This window comes from Limulus polyphemus, unplaced genomic scaffold (genome assembly GCF_000517525.1).
Source record: "Limulus polyphemus unplaced genomic scaffold, Limulus_polyphemus-2.1.2 Scaffold147, whole genome shotgun sequence".
Lineage (NCBI taxonomy): Eukaryota > Metazoa > Arthropoda > Merostomata > Xiphosura > Limulidae > Limulus > Limulus polyphemus.
In genome coordinates, this window is record NW_013665757.1 from 643,443 (window position 1) to 666,078 (window position 22,636).

General features: G+C 32.8%; 2 protein-coding genes across 5 annotated transcripts in view; one reads left to right on the forward strand and one right to left on the reverse strand.

The window, feature by feature from the left end:
• LOC106475522 (la-related protein 4B-like) overlaps positions 1-3,988 on the forward strand; it is a 101,361-nt gene extending 97,373 nt beyond the window's left edge. For all 4 annotated transcript variants that reach the window (XM_013936204.2, XM_022380707.1, XM_022380704.1 and 1 more), the window contains one exon: positions 740-3,988. In XM_013936204.2, the coding sequence (XP_013791658.1) occupies positions 740-927 (188 nt within the window). In that variant the 3' untranslated portion in view covers positions 928-3,988. The remainder of the gene's footprint in view (positions 1-739) is intronic.
• Positions 3,989-4,281: 293 nt separating this feature from the next.
• Positions 4,282-21,903, reverse strand: LOC106475476 (tumor necrosis factor receptor superfamily member 16-like). The gene is made up of 5 exons (XM_013936161.2): positions 21,535-21,903; positions 13,777-14,278; positions 8,742-9,047; positions 7,888-8,004; positions 4,282-5,490 (listed from the first exon to the last, which is right to left on the reverse strand). The coding sequence occupies exons 1-5, from the start codon at positions 21,580-21,582 to the stop codon at positions 5,273-5,275; spliced, it is 1,191 nt and encodes a 396-aa protein (XP_013791615.1). The 5' UTR covers positions 21,583-21,903; the 3' UTR covers positions 4,282-5,272.
• Positions 21,904-22,636: the final 733 nt, after the last annotated feature.

The window sequence follows — 22,636 nt, forward strand, 5'->3', positions numbered from 1 at the left end:
GAATAGCTGCCTCCCCTCTAGTCTTTCACTGCTAAATTAGGAATGGGTAGCTTTGCACAAAATTCAAAACAAACTTTTTTCTATATTTCCTTTCCCTTCTTAAACTCACCTTAATAATTTAATAGTTTATTGTAGCTCCCTGTTACCATTAGCTGATAGAATAACATATAGGTTTGAAGATGTGATGAAAAAGGTCCCAAAAAAGACAGTTTCTTGATTGTTATGTCTGTGGTAGTGAGAACACGAGAAAACTTACAATTCTATTCAGAATTGATGAAAGAGGTCATGAAGAGGAACTTGCAGCTTTTAGTTTGTGTCAAACGTAACCAGATATATTTGAAAGTTGGACAGTGAGCCTCAACAGGTTGGCAAAAATTATGTTAGTATTTTAGGTTGTCAGGTATTTTATTCATATGTTAAATTTATTATTCTAGTCATTATAAGAAAGCTCTGGTCTCTCTCTCTTCTAAAACAGTTTTATCAAATATTACCGCACAGACAGACAAAATTGCATTGGCCATTAAGAGTTACAGAAATGGAGGAAAGGATGAGGAAAATAATGTTCATTTGAAACATGATGGAAAATGGCGTAAGAATCCTCTAATTTCACTTGTCACTTAATAATACTGGGGAATGTGCCAGATACTGGGGAATGAGAAGGACTGTTTATGATATTAAATTTTTCATTCATTATTAAGGGATATTTAAACGAATGTACTTTTGAACTGTATCATTTCAGAAACTAGCCCTAAAGAAGTGGCTAAATGGAAGACCACTGAACAGCCAAGCAACTGTAAAGATAATGATAGCAACACTGGAAATGGATCAAGGGGCATTGAAAAAGACTGCTTACCTCGACTATCTCCAAGATTACCTCTTGATGACAAGAAAGAGGAAAACATTATATCTAGTGGCAAAACTGACTAAGTAAATTGTGTAAAAAACGACAACTATTAAAGGATTTGAGACTGTATATCCATATGTGGAAACACAAACTGTATGTAAAATATATCCTTCAACCTTAACTACAAGTTGCTATGTACTTTCACTACAGTTGGAAAAAATAAGTGAATTTTTCACTGAAACTAAATAAGTGAATTTTTCACTGAAACTAAATAAGAGAATGCACTGTCAAGATATTGCTGCAATGTCTGCCATCCAGGCAAATCATTGTGTTATTTTTAGAAGACGACTGTAGCTGAGAGTTTGGAAAGCATGCAAAAACTGTTTGGAGTCTGGTATTTTTTGGTTTGTGAACAATGCAACATGTATTTAGTACAAGATTCATGTTAAACGAGAGATGTGCTGTAGTTATATTTCTTTTTGCTCATACATTAAACTACTTGTTTGAATTAAGTTACCTTTCTTATAATCTTGTCATGTTATATTTCTTTATAAATAATTACTTCATGCTTAAGAGTGATGCTTTAGCTTCATATCCAACTGTTACTGTTTAGTTACTTTTAACTTTGCAGATAACGGTTTGGTATTATTTAATTACATTTATAACCTTTTTGCCTATGTTTCTGTTAGGTATTTTATTTCAGTGTGGATGATTATCTGATTGCTCAAATCTTAATAGCGTTTAGTATCCAAATAGCCTTCTCTTTTACTCCAATATTGCCTTTTTTCTGTCTGTTTAAAAGTAAAGTTTCCTGTTATGAAACAAAGTGGAAACAGAAAGAGATAAAAAAAAGAAAAAAGGCAATAGTCTGAGACACTTGTATTACATCTGGTTTCTAGTGGGCATTCAGTGATTATTGTATTATCTATTACATACTTCACTTGTGGGACAGATCAATTTTGAATAAAGAACTATTGATGATGATGTTTTTATATTTCAGTTATTTCTCATAATGAATGGTGAAATGTGTATTGTGATAACCCTAAAAAATGTATTCCACATTCATTGAAGCTATATGTGATGATAAAGTACTGTTTATATCTTTGTATCAGATGTAATATCGTTATCAGTAGTAATCACTAATCTTTTTTTTTTCAAGCATAAAAACTAGAAATAGGTAAAATTGTGAATTTGGCAACTCACAAATTCCCTACTATTATCTCTTAATGTATAATCATTCATCATTTTTCACATGGATAAAAACAGGTGTATCTAATATATGATTCTCCAAATTCTTATGTTTTGCAATTGGTGTGGTGTGTTATTTTATTAGTGGAATTTTTTTATCATAACATTTCAATTACCTTTATTTAGGAATATTTTTGTCATAATTATTGCAGTGATAAGATACTAGAAATCAGGATATTCATTGCATAAAATCCTTTTGATCATTTTAATAATCAAATTGAGTAAGTGTAATTAAAATTAACTTCAAAAACATCTGTTGTTTTTTCTGTCACACAAATTTTAATTGGATTTCTGTTTCAAATTTTCTAGTTTTCATATTAAGAAATTTTCACTGGAACCTCTAAAATATTAGTGGTCTTGAATTATTAGTTACTGATTAATAATTAAGACTTCAGTGGGTCACATTGGCTACTAAAATAACATGACAAGTCTTGGAAATGTTTTGACTAGAAGCTACATAATAGACAAATCCAGGTAGCCTTAACCTACTTTTAGTTTTATATATATTGTTCTGTGTTTTTGTTGTATATGTTAAAGAGAACTTTAATGTTTTCTAAATAAAAAAAGGTACAGTGTAAAAAAAATACAGAAGAGGCTAGATTCTTTTATTGGTTTTTTTTTGCAAGGTATCCCTTGATTCACAAATATATATATATATGTATGTATGTATATTCCTATTGCAAAGCTGTATGTACCACTTAACTGAGGTGTAAATTTAGTTAAGCAGGTTATAAACTATTTTACTCTAGTTTGACTTTGTGTGGTTTGAATGAAGTTTGTGTATGTTTGAAAGAAATGTAACTTGAATTGTTTTGCCTAAATAGAGTGCAGTATGAAACTACATTTTAGAAACTAATTTAAAAAATTGATACTAAGTGATGACTAATGGTTTTGCATTATAGAAGATAGCAAAATTAAGTGTTAGTATTTATTGTGTACTGTTGAACAATGGTACTAGCTTAGAGAAACAAAAAATGACAGCTCAATACAATAAAATACAAAACAGTGTTCGGCTTGTAAGCAGCCAAGAGAAGAATTTGATGGACAGGTTAAATAATTTTTTGGCCTGCTTTATATTGCCTTTGTATATTTTTATAAAACTATTTTTATTGGGCTGAATGCGGTCTAGTGGTTATCATATCAGACTTGAGCTGTGGTTCAGTGTCCAGTTATCTCAAAGAATAAAAATACCAATAAATGCACTCCAAACTTTGAGGCCATGGGTATGTTATGAGAACGAAAGTCAAATCACTTTCAGCCTGAAAAGAGTAGCCCAACAGTTGGCAGTGGGTGGTATTGACTAGCTGTCTTTGCTCTAGTCTATCATTTCAAAATTAGAGATGGCTAATTTGTAGCTTTTTGTAAATTACAATAAAGTATTTTTGTTTTAGAATATGAATCTGACAAATAAATGCAACAAAAAAGGTGCTGTAGTTTAACATGTTCCTTTTTTTTAAGTTTTAAATGAAACTTAAATACAATTTTTTGCTTGAATTAAAAGAAACCAAAGACTGAGGTGAAATAGCAAGTCAAGATAAGGATATTGAACAGATTGCAGATTGAGTATTAAACAGAGATACTAGTTCAGACAAAAACTTTGGTTTTTTTGTTGTTTTTCACAATCAGTAAATGTGTACTTATTTCTCAACAATTGTCTTCTTTTATCAATTGCTTTATTTTTTAATTGAATTTATACAAGTAGGAGTGTCTCACCATTTCAAAATTTACAAGAACGTTAACCTAGTAATGATACATGACCCTACTTTTGGTACTTTCTTGCTTATTTAAGTTACTGTAGATTTTTAAGGAATGTCTAAATGCAAATCAGAATTTTGTTTGGCCTTATTGTGTACTGTTTATGAAATTGTTCAATAAAAATATTTTGGCATTTGAAAATGTCCTGATTTTTCTTCTTTAAAAAAATGTTTCTTTTTTTGGAACTGCCTAAAAACTGTTGTTTTCTCTTACCTACAACAGTCATAATGTAATTGTTGCCAAAACTGTATTAGATTCAGAACACTGTAATATGTAAACATTTACTTCATTCCTTAAAATATTTTTGGAATTTAATTTTCTTGTTTTAATCTTTGATCTCTGCTTTCTGAATGTAGCACCACTGTGAAATTGATATTTTGCATGGATTGTACAGATTTGACATTCAAAATTTTATTTCAAAAAGAATACCAAAATTTACATTATTTACACTATTTACACAGTTTTTATGCCAATACATTTAGCTTTTTTTGAGATTTTTTGTAATAAACCAAATACAGAGCACCTTGTATATGACAGGATTCATTGTGAAAAAATTTCACAAATGAATATACATATGAAGACAATGTTATTTGAAACCTAACGTTAGTAATACAAATGGTTGAAAAAAGTAAAACTTCGGCAATTTTCTAACCTTAGTTCATACCTAGATGCAATGAACTTTATTACAGATAAAGAATTTAACTTTGGTTTAGCTCTATAGTTGAAATGTAAAAAGCATGTAATGATGTTTAGAGATTATTGGTAAAAATATGTAATGTATCAGTCTTTGTTTTTACCTAAATTACATGTATTACTACACATGAATATTGCTTGAGCACAATATAGCTATTCACAAACAATAGTCATTATTACTGTAATTTGAAATGTAACCTAAATACAGAGGAAACTATTTGAATTGTACTTACGAGATACTTATTTCCAAAGAGGAAACTAGATTTCTTAACAAAGAACCAGTATGAGAGTTAGGAATTAAAGATTTGGCATAGAAAACTATGTTACAATGTGATCTGACCATTAAACTTTACAAACAATTTATCTTGCTTTCAGATGAAAGACTGAATTTAATAAGTTACTTGGTTTGAAATTAGCAGCAATATTGTTATGTATTTTTAGTGTTTTAAAATGATTTTGCTAGTCATTCATTATAACATTTTTGAGTTATGGTTACCATTTCAGATCTTTGAAAGCGTAATCTTCAATAATTGATTACCCATAATTCTTTCAAGTTATGTGTTTCGTTTTCTCTTCAGACTTCACCATCTGCTTTAGGACAAGTGGAAAAGGCCATAAGTATTTCAAAATCACAACAACCGCCTGAAGGTTATGAGGACATTGATATAAGAGTGAAATAAATTGCCACCAATCCACTTCTGTTAACAACACAGCAGTATATTCTGTTGAATTTCACACCATGCAATCTGGATGAAGAGGAGAATACACTCTCTCACATGTTGGTTGAAGTAGAGTAACGACATCCATACGCCCCAAACCTACCAAGGCTCTAATGAGAACCTCAATAGTGGCATATTCAGAGTGGCTCCAGTCCATTAGCATTTCATGTGCAGGCCCTTTCTTGTCATTTCCCAAGTCTTCAAATACTGAGATGCTAGACTTGGAGTAACCTGAGAAATATTAACATTAATTAGAGTTAGTCAAGAAAATTATTGCTAGTATTAACTAAATTAAATGGGTTTACCTGCAAAAGAATTTGTATGTACTCAAAACCATAGTATGTAGCTACTAATAGCATTAGTGTATGGCTTAGCAATTACTGTTTTGCCACTATGTGCCGCTGCTAACGAAGTGTAGGCCACTTTTCTTGCATATAATATTTCTTTCATACTCATTAATTTTCAACTGCATAGCCGTATTATAATATTAATTTTGTCTTTTGTATAAAAGCTTAAAAATTGATGTGTGTTGTACCCCAAAATAAACTGACACTAAATGTTAGTATTAGCATTTTATATAATTTTAACAAAAGGAAAGAAATTGCTTTTTACAGAATTTAATAATAATATACCTTAACCCACTTCTTATCTACAAATTGTGGTATCTTGTTCCAAAATATAAATCTCACTGCAAAACAATTGTAATACTCCCTTTTTATGCAATTTCAATAACAAAAACTATGTAACTAGTCAGAGGCGTCGCTAAGCACTGGCATACGGGGGCCTGTGCCCCGAATTCTTAGTTGGTGTCTTGAAAAATAATAGAAATCTATGATCGATATCATACTAAAACGCCGAAAATTCCTGCGTCAATGGGCCAGAGCCCTAAATCTTTTAAGGACCTAGCAACGCCTCTGTACCAGATCTATATTAATATACCTTTATAAAATGTTGTTCAATATGAAAGTAAACCTTTTTGTCATCATTATACACTAGCACTGAATACAGTTTAAAAATAAAAGGTACTTAAGTCACACTGCATAGTAGAAGCTAGATTAATATAAAGTGTTAAAGATTCAAAACTTTTATTAATTTCCGTGAGGCTTCTCAAACACACATTTTTATAAACAAAAATTACAAGTACATTTAAAATTATCATTAAAAAACAAAAAAATTATTGATTTAAATATTCCTTTAGGTTAAAAACTACATAAGTACAAAAGATATCGCAAACTGTTATGAATAAAAGATGGTTAAATAATAGGCGTATTAATAATAGTATTAATAGCGAGCATGTAATAACTAATTTTATAGAGAAGAAAAATTACACAAGGGGAATATAGCCATTACATACAGACTATTTTAAGTGTGGTCACAATAACAATAAATGCAAGTAAAAACCAACAAGTGTATTGAAAAAAATCAATGTGTTGACCACTGTAATACTAAATACAATCCTAATAACTTTATTATTTTACAATGTTAAGAAAGAATACTGTTGAACAGCGCTTACATTACGTTTCATCTGTTTATAATTTGGATTGCTTCCGTTTAATTCTATTGTTTGTTCTACTTGTAAAAGTTCTGTTTTAACATTTTACAAATAGGTAATTGGAGTATTAACATAGAAATACGTTAACTTCTTTCGACGATAACCAACTTCTTAAACTTCATTAAAATATATCTTATTACACAAATTCTAGACACTTCAGGCGTTATTAAAGTACCATGTTTTCTTATATCGGTTAGTTTTGCTAATTGTACTTTCTTATTTTCACGTGACACATCATTAACTATATTAGTATTAAAACTTCATTTGTGCTTGGAATTTTCTGCCTATGTAACCCACAGATAGGACAAATCAAAATTAGGTGATGCTACAAGGCCGCCCAAGAGTTTTCTTCCATTATTCTATGTAGCTATTCTTCGATTACCAGAGATTGTTTAATGCTCCTAATTCCTTTAGTTTTATTGTTGCTATAACATCATTTGTCAGTTTTCGATTTCCTTACTATTTATAAAAAAATTATCAATGTGACAAATGTTTCCTCAAAATGCAAGGTACATACTTGATGGATTTTTTTTCTTTTTAATGTAACTACAGATAAAATTGAATACTTTAGAAAGGAAAACAATGACATTTTATGCTTATAACTCTTGTAAGAACTTTAACGCAGGCAGAACGCATTTATAAACCATAAAAAGTTTTGAAGCCGCAAAGATCTAGGTAAAATTAGTGAAAAAAAAAAGAGGAAATGTAAGTAAGCCCATGTCAAACTAGCAAACATCTACGTTTTTGTAACAATAACAAGCGACAACGATGCTACTACCAGTGTGATAAAATAGCGTTAGCATTAGGCAGCTTTCATATACATGATTGTACAGTTGTTACTATTATCTGTCCACTATACTAAAAACTATGAACTACTTCGACAAAAACTCGCATTGTTTTTTTTTTTTTACAATACTCGTGCACGATGCTTACGGGTACCTTTACTGTGGTCAATTAATGTCAATAACTTCAAGGTGTGGCAAATAGTTGCACACAAGAAAAAAAAAAGCAACCAATTAACTTTATCTAGCTGAAAGAAAGCTTCAACTGCATAATAGGTGGAGTAAAAGAAATACCTAATTGTTGGGCTAATCCTACCCAGTCTCGTCCATCTTGTCTTTTGGTATTTAAACTTGCTTCCAGTTCCATTTGTTTTTCAGATGAGAGTTCTTTAAGCTTCATTTTCAACATTGCTATTGAGATGAAAAGATGAAATCTGTTATTTTAATACTGTGTGTTATTTTTATTCATTCCTAAAACTATTGTTTTCGCTATAAATCTTATTCCAAACAAAGAATACTTATTTACACATAATACAAAGTTTTCTGCGATAATATTAAAAACGAAATAATAAAAATCATTCAGCTTTGTACCCAACTTAAAACTATTTTGAAAATATACAGATTAGTGGCTAGTTGTACTGATGTTTGTTTTTTATTCATTATATACCATTTTTATTTCTTATCGGTTTTTTATTGAAAACGTGTTTACGGAATCTCCTAATCACAAGCTTTCATTAACGGTTGAGTTTGGACATAGTAAAGTAAAAGAACCAATCTACCTTTACGCTGGGACTTGTGCAAAGAAATGTTTGGCTTCTAACTTTTATTCTGTCTGGAATCCAAGATGAAAAGGAAAGGAGACAAAACATCGAATCTGGGTTTGGTACAGTGGAAGAACCAATCAACAATATACCTGATTTCCTGGCATGATAAAGTGACAATACTTAATCGACCTCTATGTCTGGTACATGTCGAACTTCTTACCCTGGATTCCAGATTAGTTAGAAAGTACAAGTGAACTCTGAGCTTCCTACAGTAAACTTACATGCGCTTTGGGAATAACAGTCTGCGTGGTCTTTATGCATTATTAGATCAAGGTGTACATTACAAAAAGCTAGAACCATTTCTGACACTAACCACAAACTTACCTGTTTGTGGAAAAGACTGCACGGGGATCAGTTTCAATGATTGGTCTGACTCCGCAAGAAGCATTCTTTTGCTAGAGTCTAAAGACCCTTCGTGGCTGTGTCCAGGTGCTAGTTCCTTACAGTGAGTGGTCTTGGTATGGTGCAGTCTCCATCGAAGCACTAGGAACACCAGGACACCCAGCAGCACTGCTACTAAAATGGTGCAGTAAACAGGTATCACATTGTGTTGAGTGTAATTGACTGCTTTATTTGACATCTGGCCGGGTAGATCTGTTGGCAAGAGCCTTCTTTGATGAAGATCTTTGTCTTTTGATATGAAATGAAGAAAATAAAAATACATCAGCATTTTAATTTTTATTTATACACTACTTTACAATAGGACATGATGACTGCTAGGCATTCAAGCTCCAACTAAAAATATAGAAGACATTTTTGTTATTTAATACCATTAAGCTATGGAATAGCCCATTTTGACTTAGTGTATGAAAAAAACAAAAAAGCTAGAATATATTTAATGAAATAAGAAAATACTCAAAAAAGAAAGGATAGAAAAAGTAAAGTTTGATTCTGAATATATCCCGTGCACATTTAAAAAAATAGATTAACAATCATACAGCAATATATTATTAAATCAAGAGTAGCTCTACTGTTTTAGAAATTAATGCAACCTACTCAATATATTGCCTATACAGTACTTATATATATATATATATATATAGTGGCAAATAAGGGTTCTTTTACAAGCTGTTTTTATTAAAAGTTTCTCAGATATTCTCTACTTTGATGTTATTGAATTGTTGTAATGGTTCTTTAAGTTCATGGCCATAGATGACTGATTAGATTTAAGAGAAATTTTCTTACTAGTGTCTGTTGCGCAAATAACCAATTAAATCTTTAGTTCAAAGAAGCTAGTTTTTAATCCACTACCAAACAATATTCGATAAAAGTCAAAGAAATAATACAAATACCCGTTGATGACTGAAGTGTTTTTAGAATAAAAGCGATGATATAGGTAACACACCCATTAGTTACGCCATCATGAGATACATTTAAATTATTTCATTTGTAGTAAGTTATTCCATTTAAATATGCACGTTTTTGTATACATTCCATGTTTCTATAACCCTCTGTCACGCATTACCAAGGTTTAAGTAACTTTTATGAAAGTGCTTATAAAAGCAGTTCCAGTTCGTGTTTTCTTTCGTGACTGAACAGCTATTATCATTCGGCACAGAGTCTAGCCTGCAGGCCTCTCCGCGCCATTAAACCAAAGCTATAGAATTTCTGATGACAACTTCAGAAAAAATTAATAAGCTTCTTTTGTGTATTTCCCCTTGTGAATTTATACATTACAAAGGACAATGTTCACCTGGGGCATAGAGAGACAAGGTTTTCTATTGTCGGAAATCAAAAGGAATGGATCGAAAGCGAAACTCTGCTCCCTTTATATTTTTTTGTTCAGTCAGTTCGGCGCGGGTTTTAGAAGAAAAATATTTGCTAACACTGCGATCATATCGCTCTGATTTGCCTGACAGCTGCTGTCGTTGATGGCTGAAAAATATCGAAGCCATGACGGAAAAAAAACAAAACAGATCAACTCGGTAATATTTCTTTCATTCTTGTCTTTGTTCGTTTTTTATTTTTGCTGTTGTTCTACTAATTACACTATAAGAACCAGATTGCCTCGGGGGTTTATCGCTGGCGTCGTTATATTCTTTGACAGTGATTACAGTGTTTCTTTCATGATAACACTTCAAAACGATTTTCAGAAGGTGAATAACAAGGTATTTTTAACGTCTGGCTTTATACACTTTATAAGTATCAATTGTACGTAGCTCCTCAAGTTAATGTTAGATCATATCATCTATAGATCTGTGAGCTACAGACAACTGTTATATAAGATGGATCAACCAAAGCTCCTCAAGTTAATGTTAGATCATATCATCTATAGATCTGTGAGCTACAGACAACTGTTATATAAGATGGATCAACCAAAGCGTGAAAATACGTTGTCCTCTTCTTGGACAAATAGTTGAAAAATTGTGTTAAAACAGCATAATAAACCGTTCCGAGCAGTCGTCTTTGATCAGGTAATCGTGTGTGTATTTTTCATAATAGTGTCGAAAAAGTTTGCCTACATACATGTAGAGGGAAGTAATGACTTCGAATGTCATTCAGGCCTGAGACTGGAAATTTGTTAAAACCCCAAAGTTTATCAAAACCTTCACAAATGTGATTTTCACGTAAATTTATCTTATATAAATATATATATATATATATATATATATAATTAGCGTCGAAAGCACCAGATATTGTTAAACTTCCTTAAATTTGCAATGTATTTTTATTAGGTTTACTACATTCGAAATCTAAACACATTTTACTAACCGTACTTTTACTGGTAAGACTTAAGACTACAATGAAATATTCTACAACTAGAACAAAAAATATAATTATGACACTCATAATCGTCTGCAAATTTTCTTTCACCATGGTTATTATTTTGATATTTTCATTTGACTAGGATTTAAAACCCGTTGGAATTCTGTGTCGCAGTAGCTAAGTAAACACGAGTTTATAAGCGAAACTAGAAGTGGACAAAAGTGTCTGCATATATATATATATGATTATAATCAAAGTAATTTCCTAAATTTAGGGCCAAGCTGCCGCCTCATGCAGCCCTACAATTTCGGAAAAATGGTGACGTGAAAGAAGTCATAAAATACGTTTTTGTAGCGAAGACGTATTAAGAAACAAATATAGGGTCCCTTGGTTTTTCTAATGTACAGGTAGCAAAATGAAAGGTGCATAGACAGATACCCTAATTTTCTCCCCCACCACGCGCACCTTAAGGCGACCCAGCTCACCTTGTCCTATCATTATTGTGTCTGCCTCATACATTCTTGAATTGCCAACTGCAGAAGACTGTAATCAGAAGAAATAAGGCGGTTTCACGTAAAAATATGCTTGATCCTAAGATATCTACAGAGTTGTAGATAGGATCTGACTATTAGATACTGTTTAAGATCGATTTAAGCTTTAGTAGGTGTTTACTTGCTATATTCCAAGCAATGGGGCAGTGTTGTTAGTGCTTTGGACTCGTAGACGGAAAGTTGTCAGTTCGAGGGTTGATCACGTCATGTTGTTCTGTCCTTGAACAAGATACTTTACTCCAATTGTTCCAAGCTGCCCTGCTATAACAATGGTTACCAGGAGTTGATTAGGACTTAATTTGCGTTGGACTAACATCCCGTCCAGGAAGAAAGTGTTACAATTCTCAACATCTTCTTGAGCCATTGAAATCGGAGTTGAGCACTGGCTCCTATGTGTCATCTCGGCTTGGTATGAATTTATCTTTCAACTTAGTTTCAAATAATATATGCATAATATCAACAACCAGAAATGATAAGATGAAGAAATTGAAACAATAAGAAAATATGAAGATTCAAAAAATAAAACACAAAAATTACGTTTGATTTGAAAGGTTCATTTACAATAATTTGAATTAACGTGATAAAATCTTTAGCGCCACACCATAAATTACGTTTTCTCAGTCTCACGTCATTTCGTTTTTTAAATCTGAAACCCTTCATAGATTTCTGACTAATGAGTGGGAGAGACAGTTTAGAGAAGCCCCCCCCCCCCCCAAATAAAAAAGACGTGACTTGATATAAATTATTTCTGGTATCCAATATATTGGAATTTGTTGACACTTGATATCAGTTACGTTTATTTTCAGTCAGTCCATATTAATTTTTAAAAACGAGGCAATGTTATATCCCATAGGTATATCACGGAGACTTGACATTATTTCACCAAACTCACTAACCTAATCCAGAAACAACTACACTCAACGCGAACGTACAGGAATAAACAGGGGGGGATGGCGGAATCGAAAAATGGAATAACCTAGGTCTTCTCATTGGCTGAATAGAAACTATAATTATTTGGTGAGAGGTCATGAAATGGAGGCCGCCAGGTGCGAAATGGGCTTGCCTCAGCCGACTTAATTATGACCTTGAACACAAATGGGCAAGCCTGTGCAGTAGAACTCTCTACACTTGCACATAACTGCTACAGTAACTAATACACGTACGAACCAGGTATTACGTAAAACAATACATTAGAATTAACTTGTGCATGTGATATCAACTCCGGTTCACTTTTTACAGCATCAGTAATACATGTTTAGTAAAACATCAATACTGGGTGACAGCAACTTATAGGATAAAATGGAATCATGAAGTGTATTATAGGAGGTGATAAACAGCCAAAATTCAAAATGTATAAACAAGGAACATTACTTTAAAAGTTGTGTACCTTTATATTATTTCCCTTATTATAAGCTTTGCTCTGTTTCACCTGTAATTTTATAACCCTTGGTTACAGGCTTTACTTGTTTTTCTATAAGTCCTGGTTACAACAAGCTTTACTTGATTTACGTGTTTTTCTATAACTCCTTGCTACAGGGTGTTGCCTGCTTCACATCTTACTTTATAACCCCTGGTTACAAGCTCTGCTTGATTCACGTGTTTTTCTATTACAACTCCTTGCTACAGGGTGTTACCTGGTTCACCTATTATTTTATAACCCTTGATTACAGGCTTTGCTTGATTCACGTGTGTTGTCATTTCAGGGTAATGAAGTCAGTAAAAATTAACTGTTGTTAAAAAAATAACCCAAGGATAAAGATAAAGCAATGATGATATCTAATATATGGGATATTTTGTCAGTTCACCCCGTTTCATATTTCCTCTAACCACCACTAGCGAGTTTAGCCTTGATGTATATAATACGACCTTGTGTAATCGGTCGTAACGTGATATGTATTATAGAGATTGGGATAAATGGTTGTCTTTCGATATAATAAAAAAATCAGACACGTAAACTCTTACTCGTGAAAGAAACTGTTCTATAAGAAAATAAAATGGCTTCCTGGTAAATTTTGAATAAGCGAATTACTGAATTCTGCTTGTCACTTAGTGGAGACTTCTTTTAACTTTTATTTTATGTATAACATGGTGGAAAAAATTACCAATACAGATGGTGTCTTGAATAGGCGTGCACTCTTGCAGCATGACCTGGTTACCACGGCACGTGGTACATAACTCACACCCCAGGGTACCACTCAAAAGTCCAGAGTAGGTGCCAGGTGGACACTTCCGGCAGACGGTATTCCTTGTTGGGGAACACTGTCTGGCTACTCCCCATCCGTGAGAGCAAAGCTCGCATTGATGACACATTCTGTTTTCGTTGTCCCAGTAAAACCCTTTCTCACAAATACATTCCGTATCATGAGTCACGTTGCACTTTGTATGCAGCAAAGCGTGTTCTGGACATTCACTGCAATTCTTACACACAGTTTCGTTGTCAGTTGTCGCTGAGAATGTCTCTCCTGGGCGGCAGGGGGCGCACGTTGTTTCCGTTATGTCAGTGCATTGCTGTTCTACTTTGAAACCTGGTGGACAAAACTGACATCCTGTCGTGTTTGTAGATGGCACTGTACTCAACTGATCGTCACTTGTAATATCTTCAACCTGTTTATTACAGAAACAATAATATCAAGACATCGCTTTATTTTAAGCGAAAAGATAGAATACACATTCGGATTTCACATAAACTTTGAAATATGGTATTTAAACACACAAAACAAAATAAAACCACTTTGCTAAAATGAGAATGAAATAATGGTTTTTAAAGTACTCTAATTTTTTTTAGACAGTTACTTTTCTTGTACTAGAATAAATCAAAAAATATTTTAAGTGCATTAATTGAGTTTAGTTTTTGAATAAACTTAAATCGGATAAAGACTAGTATTTGTCTGAACAGCTTTTTCTTGTTTTAAAAGGGGGATTACTGTCTAACACAATTTTAATTTTATAATTTCTGTATAGCGTGTATGGGGATTAATTAGAGTACACAAATCCATAGACTTTAGATAATTATCTTGTGGACTGATGAGATGTAACGTTGGATTATTTTTAATCCCTAAAATAACAATATATTTATGTATAACAAAATCGTTATTGTAGCAAATATTTTCCGCTAACATTCAATTATCCACGTTAACTATTGTCTAGTTTACTGAAAATTAGGCGTAAGCGAATATATATGGTGAAATAATCTCAACAAAAGTTTTACTGCTCAAGAAATATCCGTTTACTCTGTATGCTATAAAATATACTTTTGATTTACGTTTAGAAAGTCTGATTCCTTTCCAAAGTAGTAAATGAAACAACTAATGCTAACCAAAGAGTATTTTTTACTTCGAAAACATAAGCAATCTTAATCAATTCATTAACAAACAAAATTTAGTAACACATAATCGACTGACAGAACAAGCGTGTGGTTTTAATTTGTCTATTGTACATAGAACGTTGACAACAGATGTAACGATAAAAATACAATTTACACTAATTGGTAATATCAGTTTATTTGTTTGAAGTTGAGCACAAAGCTACACAAAGGACTCTCTGTGCCCTGCCCACCACTGGTATCGAAACTCGGTTTCTAGTGTTGTAAGTACGCAGACATGCTGCTGTGCCATTGGGGGGGGGGGGGTAATATCACAGATTCAAAACATGTTGCCTTTATAACAACATGTAAATTTATTGGCTCTTGTCACGTAATCATCCATGCCTTTAGATTCTAATAACTATATGTTTATTAACTTTTATACCATGATGAAAACAATAAAGATTTCCTCTTTGGCAATAATGTTTACACGATATTATAAAAATAAAGTATAAAAACATTCAAATTACTATGAAACGTTTTTATTTATCATTCTTGGTGATAAACTAGTAAGTTAAGTTAAGTTGTTAAGTCAACATCTTCTCCGTGGAGGGGAAAAATAACATTTGATACATCACAAAATAAGAAACCCGGTAATCTGAGCGCTTTAATATGGTAGACCTTCGTTCTTGGGGGAAGGGGAGGAATGGGGATACCAACCATATTATAAGCTTCAAGTGACTCATGTCCCAAAGAAATTTGTCAGTTGCATTCATTGTGCGAGATAACCTCTGATACGACCCATGAGACAATTTCACTGAAGCATGTCCTTATAATTTTACCAATATTATACATGAAAAGTTTTTATTGTTCTTTAAGTCTTAGGCATTTCAGTTTCACTATCTTCTCCAGCTTTATTAGTCTTTTCTTTTTTAGATTCTCAGAATCGACATTTTAAAACTGATATAGCATGAACCATAGAGCCAAGACGTCAGTTTTTTACTTAATGACTAATAGCTGCGTTTGCTTATTACTCCATAACGTCATAAGTTTGTAGGTACTAACTTTTCCTTCTTCAGTCTTTTCTCCGTCAGTTATGAATAATATTTATTAGAAATTAACCTCTGAATACAATTAAAGTTAATAAATCCTTTACTTAGAAATATTAGTAGTAAGCTTGATATATTGAAATGGGTAACAATGTAAAAATAACCACATTCAGTGTATGTATAATTACAACTACAAATTAAGCGATTTTTGAATGTTCAGGTAGAAAATTGAGCTATAAATTACGATGTACATTTACATGAACCTGTCTTCCGACATGTCATTTTTGCATACATTTCATAAATGTTCATAGCTGTTAATAGATGGCACTACCCTTACACCAACATTTAAAGTGGTCTATTTTTAAATAAGAGCTAAAAGTATTTATATATTTGTAAGGTACAAGCAAAATATAGCTGTTGTTTTAAGAAATAGTAATTTCAGTTCAGAGAAAGCTACCAACTGAGATCAAAACTAACAATCAAGCTGGTAATGAGTGTAGTTAATTGGATGTAGTTTATTTATAAAGATTGGAATACATTGTTTCAGTTGCGTATCCTCGCGTGCCCCCCAGTGGCACAGCGATATGTCTACGGACTTACAACGCTAGAATCCGGGTTTCGATACCCGATGTGGGCAGAGCACAGATAGCCCATTGTGTAGCTTTGTGCTTAATTACAAACAAACGTATCCTCGCTATTAACAATATTTTGGCCGTAAACCCAATAATTTCTCACGAAGTGCGGCTATCGTAAGAGATTTCAGTTGGTATTAAATCCATATGCTAAGATAACAATGCAAAATAAGCTCTAGTAAAAATAGTAAGTAGTGCATGCAAGACGCAAATATCTAAATGTATAGTTCATAAGCATTGTTATGGAAAAAGATTACCTTTAATTGTCAATTCTTACATAATGAAAAACATTCATACCAAAATGGGCTTAATGTATCTTATTTTGTTAGTGTCAGAGATTTCCTCATTTGTAAACTAATCATTTAAAAGGAAAAGCAACATTGTTTGAACAAAGAACGTAAGAAATGTTTGCAGTTATTAATACAATCGTTCATAAATTTAATTTTTTGTTCTTAAGTTGCGTGCTGAGACACAAGCAAAGTGCAAACATGCATGCTCAGTCCAATGTCACCGCAAGTATGGGAAATCACGTGATAAGTTAGCTGGAGAGGGGGGGGGGCTGATTAGACACGGTTTGAGAATAAGGTCATCGATCACCGCACCTGTCGAGCGACCCCGAGAATAAGATGAAAAAAAATTGCTATTATGTTAACTATGCAAGGGTAACTAATGATTTATTTTCCTTAAAACGCTTATTCATATCAGTACCATGATATAAACTATTTAATACGACCTGTTTTAATTTCCATGTGATTTTATGAAATAAAACATGCAACTATACCCCGGCCAGAAGTGTCCTAATAGTTTTAACTGTCCTGACTGTGAATCTGAGGATTTATGGTTAGTGTACCATTGTTGGAAATGTTTTTGTTGTGTGTGTGTGTGTGTGTGTTTTTGAGCTGTACGTGGGATATAAGAGCGACATTCAGCCAAGAGTAGCACAAAAATTAGCGGTAGATGCTGTTGCCTAGCGACCTTCCTTCTACCATATTAGCTCAAAATTAAAGAGAGCTTCATTCACAGACAATGAAATTTCACTCTACTCTAAAGAGTTATTACTCTAAGCCATAGCAATAAACTTTAGCAATCTGTTTATTAACTTATAAAATGAAACACACAGGTCAAGGTCAGTGAGTTTGAATTAGTTCGTTTTTTAAACATTACATTAAGGCGTAACATTCTTAAAATCATCTACGGTATGAAATGAAACTTGTTAAAAATTAACTGTCATGAAGATTGAAGAAAAGCTCCAAGAATTTTCATGTCATACAATATTAACATTAGTACATTCTTCCTAGAAGCGCCTGCGAGTAGAGTTAACTAATTTGCCATGTAATTTTAATTTAAGATAAAATTTAATATTTCAACGACCTCTTTGATTCCTTGCAGTTAACGAACCATTCTATTGCTGCTGAAAATTTAGTTTTTTGTTTATGTTCCACATTTATGTTCCTGGTGGCGGGTTGTATATTTTTCTTTACCATCCACACACATGTTTAGCTTGTTCTGCAAAAGTAAAACGAACACTTAAGCCTCTTCTCGTTTACTCCATAGAGTACCGCCATTAAATCTCGACAAGAGACCATTGTCTTATCTGATGACGTTGTACACGTGTTTCCTGCCGAATCAAGATACCAACTCGCTCGTGCCTCTGGCAAACAAAAACATAGCGTATGGATAACTACACGTGCAGCAACATCATTAAGTCAGTCCTAAGAACCGAGTGATCCTGGTTTGAAACGTCTGAGCTAGAGGTCCTCAGAAAGAGAGCTCGTTTCTCTATATATATCGTGACATTTTTTTTTGTATCAGTATATATCAAACAACCTCTCTCCCCTCTGATAATTTTATCCCGCAAAGTCTCAAGAACATTAATTCCATAAATTATGTTTACGTATACAATTTGTATAAAAAATATATCGAGCATATCTACTTACATTTAAAAAGATGTATGAAGTTTCCCTTAATTTGTACACAGGACATAACTTTCCGAATAACATTATTAGTTTTTAAACTAATGGGATATGCTAGTCACACATGGATAAAAAATAAATGGAGCATGTTATTATTATTATTACATTTGATGCTGTCAGGGCCTGGTGATTAAGGCACTCTACTCGCAATCTGCGGGTCACAGGTTATAATCCCGTCACTGAACATGCTCGCCCTTTCAGCCATAGGGGCGTTACAAAGTGATAATCAATTCCACTGTTCGGTGGTAAATAGTTGGCGATGGGTGGTGTCGACTAGCTGCCTTCCCTTCAGTCTATCACTTTAAAATCAGGGACGATTAACGCAGATAGCCCTCGAATAGTTTTGCGCGAAATTCCAAACATTATTACACTTCTGCGATTGGAAGACACTTATTTACTTCGTATAATACGGTGTGTTATAAAACCAATGTCACCCATGAGCTACAAAACATAATAGTAGTTAAAAAAAACAAAAAAACAAACTTTTATTTTTAGACAACATCATCCATCCTCTTCCCAACACATTACCTATACCAGTAAGAAGTCCAATGTGATAGTATCGCTAAATATTACAAACTGCATGCATATATGTATATATATATATACGTGTGCGTGTGTTGACGTAAATCTTATGAAAGATACTACTTACCTATCAATAAATATGTGTGTGCGGTATTTTCAATTTCGTTTCGATACTTTCTCACGGCCCAGGATACACTTAGCACCTCCCCTGGGGTCATGCCCCGTTTCAGAATCACTGGTTTAGTCTTCTGTTTCTACTTAAATGCCCAACTTTACTAGCTCGTTTATCAAGCCCACATTTTTTAGCTTGTCTATAATCTTTTTTAAGTCTTAGTAAAGTGAGCTTATAACGTACTTTTTTTTTATTTAACAAATACCTGCATCTGATAGATCATCCATAGCATTGTTATAATGAAAAATCCAAAGTTAAGCTATTTAACAAATACCTGCATCTGATAGATCATCCATAGCATTGTTATAATGAAAAATCCAAAGTTAAGCTATTTAACAAATACCTGCATCTGATAGATCATCCATAGCATTGTTATAATGAAAAATCCAAAGTTAAGCTATTTAATAAATACCTGCATCTGATAGATCATCCATAGCATTGTTATAATGAAAAATCCAAAGTTAAGCATAAAAAAGACATAAGTAAATTACTTTGAGATAATTCATCTTAATAATTTTGCTTTTGGCCACACTCTGTAATGAAAATTAGATTTGTGACTTAAAAGAGTGCTTGCTCAAAAATAATAAAATAGAAAAAATATTATTTCTATATTTTGTCACCTTCGTATTTTTTCTTTGAGAAAAGGGCCTTCGTGTGTATCAACTATTGACTAATTAACAGAATATAACACAAGAACGGTCAATAAATTTCAAATAATTGTTACCCTCTGTAAAATAAACATATACCATTTAACGGAACAAACGTTAAGTAATATTAATATGCAGGTAATGACGTATATAAAAACAATAGTAAGTAATAAAAATAACTAGTAAAGAACATCAGATAATCATAAAAAATTCTCGTGTCAAAACATTTCCGTGGTAAAACGTTTTAGATTTGTTACATGTAAGTGCTGTAAGTAAGAATTTACCTTATTCCTTTCTATTATCAACTTAGTTTTCATGAGGACATAATACACACGTAGTGATTAAATAACAAACGAATATGTTAAGACTTATTTACTTTTCCTATTTGTTGTCACTGAAATTATATTTGTCATTTGTAAATAGTCTTTATTTAGAGCTTCCTTGCCCTAAAAATGATACGTAACTCGTATATTGCAAGCTGTACTAGTTGATTTCGAACAAATAATAATGTCAAGGTCCTTTTTTTAAGCCCTATATTACTTAGATTAAAAGAAGACTTATTCTGAGAAAATCGTCATTTCAAGTTTCTGTCACTTACTTTCGAGATAATCGTACTGCAATGCTACAAAGTGAGCTTATAATGTTAAAAACTTCAGTGGTTTTTATACATATACTTCAAATCATTTTTTGGTTTTGTAATTTTTTACAAATATTCATTAAAAAGTTGCAATTAATCATAGTCTTTGTTTTGCTATTTTGAAAACGAAAACCAGTATTAAGTTTTATATGCTATGAGATTCTGTCTTTTTTAACCCCAGTGGCTTAGTGATGAGTTTGAGGGCTAAAAACTGGGTTTTGATGCGTGATGGGTAAAGCACAGATAGCCCATTATGTAACTTTGCATTTAACAATAAATAAATTGTCCTTCATTTTTTGTTATTTTCTATTTTTCTAAGAATCAAAATTTATCTTTAAATTAATTCATAGCCCTAAATTCGTAACATTAAAAATGAAAACCAATAATATACCAATAAATCTGGATCCACTGGTACTTTTAAATCCCGGCTAATTCAAAGTAATTGAGTTTCAGGTTTGTTAACTCCGTGAAAGATAGTGATTTGAACTTTGGTGTAACTATTTTCTTTTTCTTTTTTTATGAAAGATGAAACAAGACAGGCTACAGATTAATCTAGTGCTAGACAGGGAATTACTATCGTACCCAATCAACTCTCACCAAAGTTCTATAAATGATGACATAACTTAAACTGTCACTGATCATTTGGCTTAAAACTTAAATTATTTTTTTCATCCACATTCCAACTGAGAAAATGTTGTTACATAAACGCATTATGTTTAACAAGACGGCTTTAAGATCCAAAAATATTTTGTATACATTTCCCCAGTTTAAGAAACTAGTTTTCCCTATAATAAAACACGTTGAAACGATTTGAGAAGTTGGTGATGAATTTAATATGAATATATTCTACAACTGTGTCAAAAGTATAAATGTTATTATATCCGCATGTAATACATGTACAAAATATCGCTTACAAGTTCTACTCACCCAAGATGCTAGGAAAACACAGATGCAAAATACCCAGGTTATTTCCATGACTGTAATCGTCAGAGCTAAATGAAGAACTGCTTGCTTGCAAGAGAATTATCTTTAACTGCCACTGTCGGCAGAAGTAGTTCTAAAGATTTGAGCCGGACGGCACTTTCGGAAATCTACACAGTCTTACCGGGAGTTTGGCCCACGGAGTTATGGTTCCAGCGCTGCTGACGCTCAACGGGGGCCAGCGATTGGTCTGTAAGCAGGTTTTATGACTGCGCACCTACCAAGCAATTAGCCCTGAAGTTCTCAATGGAGACCCCTAATTGCTGGTTCAGAGAAGGAGGTATGTGTTCACCATACGTGCCGCGAAAGCACGTGGTCCTGTCTCTAGCCCCGCGGCATTGAGGATACATCTCACAATGACTATTCATGTAAGAGACAGAAATGCAGACCTATCATCAACTTGTGCCTAAAGCTGGCCGACGCGAACCCTGTAGTTGGAAAACATATATTTTGCTCATGGTGTGTTTCACCTTAACAAAAGCCAGGACAATGTATAGGAGTACTAACTGTTTCTGCTGAAAGAATATTCGTTATATATATATGAGTAAAAATTGGTATTTGGTCGAAACCTATGTTTTTAAACACTAACTATTTTTTCATTCGTCTTATGTTAGAAATCATTCATATGTAATTAAATGACAATTTATGGAGTAGGAATGATAACTTTCCGCGTATTGATGGCGCACTTAACTTTAGTTATTGGTTAGGTACAGGAACTCGAAAAGTGACTTTTGAAAACAACACATACAATTGCTGTTTAGCTGATAGTGAACGGAGCTGATAAATCAGTTTCAATGTTATCTTCCTCATTTGCACAACCGGAATTATTGTTCTATTCTAAATTCTTTCTCCACAAAAATACACACGCAAACCTGGAATTAAAGTCAGTAAAAAATAGAACATAGTGAAGAAATAAATACACGCAGACCTGGAATTAAAGTCAGTAAAAAATAGAACATAGTGAAGAAATAAATACACACAGACCTGGAATTAAAGTCAGTAAAAAATAGAACATAGTGAAGAAATAAATACACACAGACCTGGAATT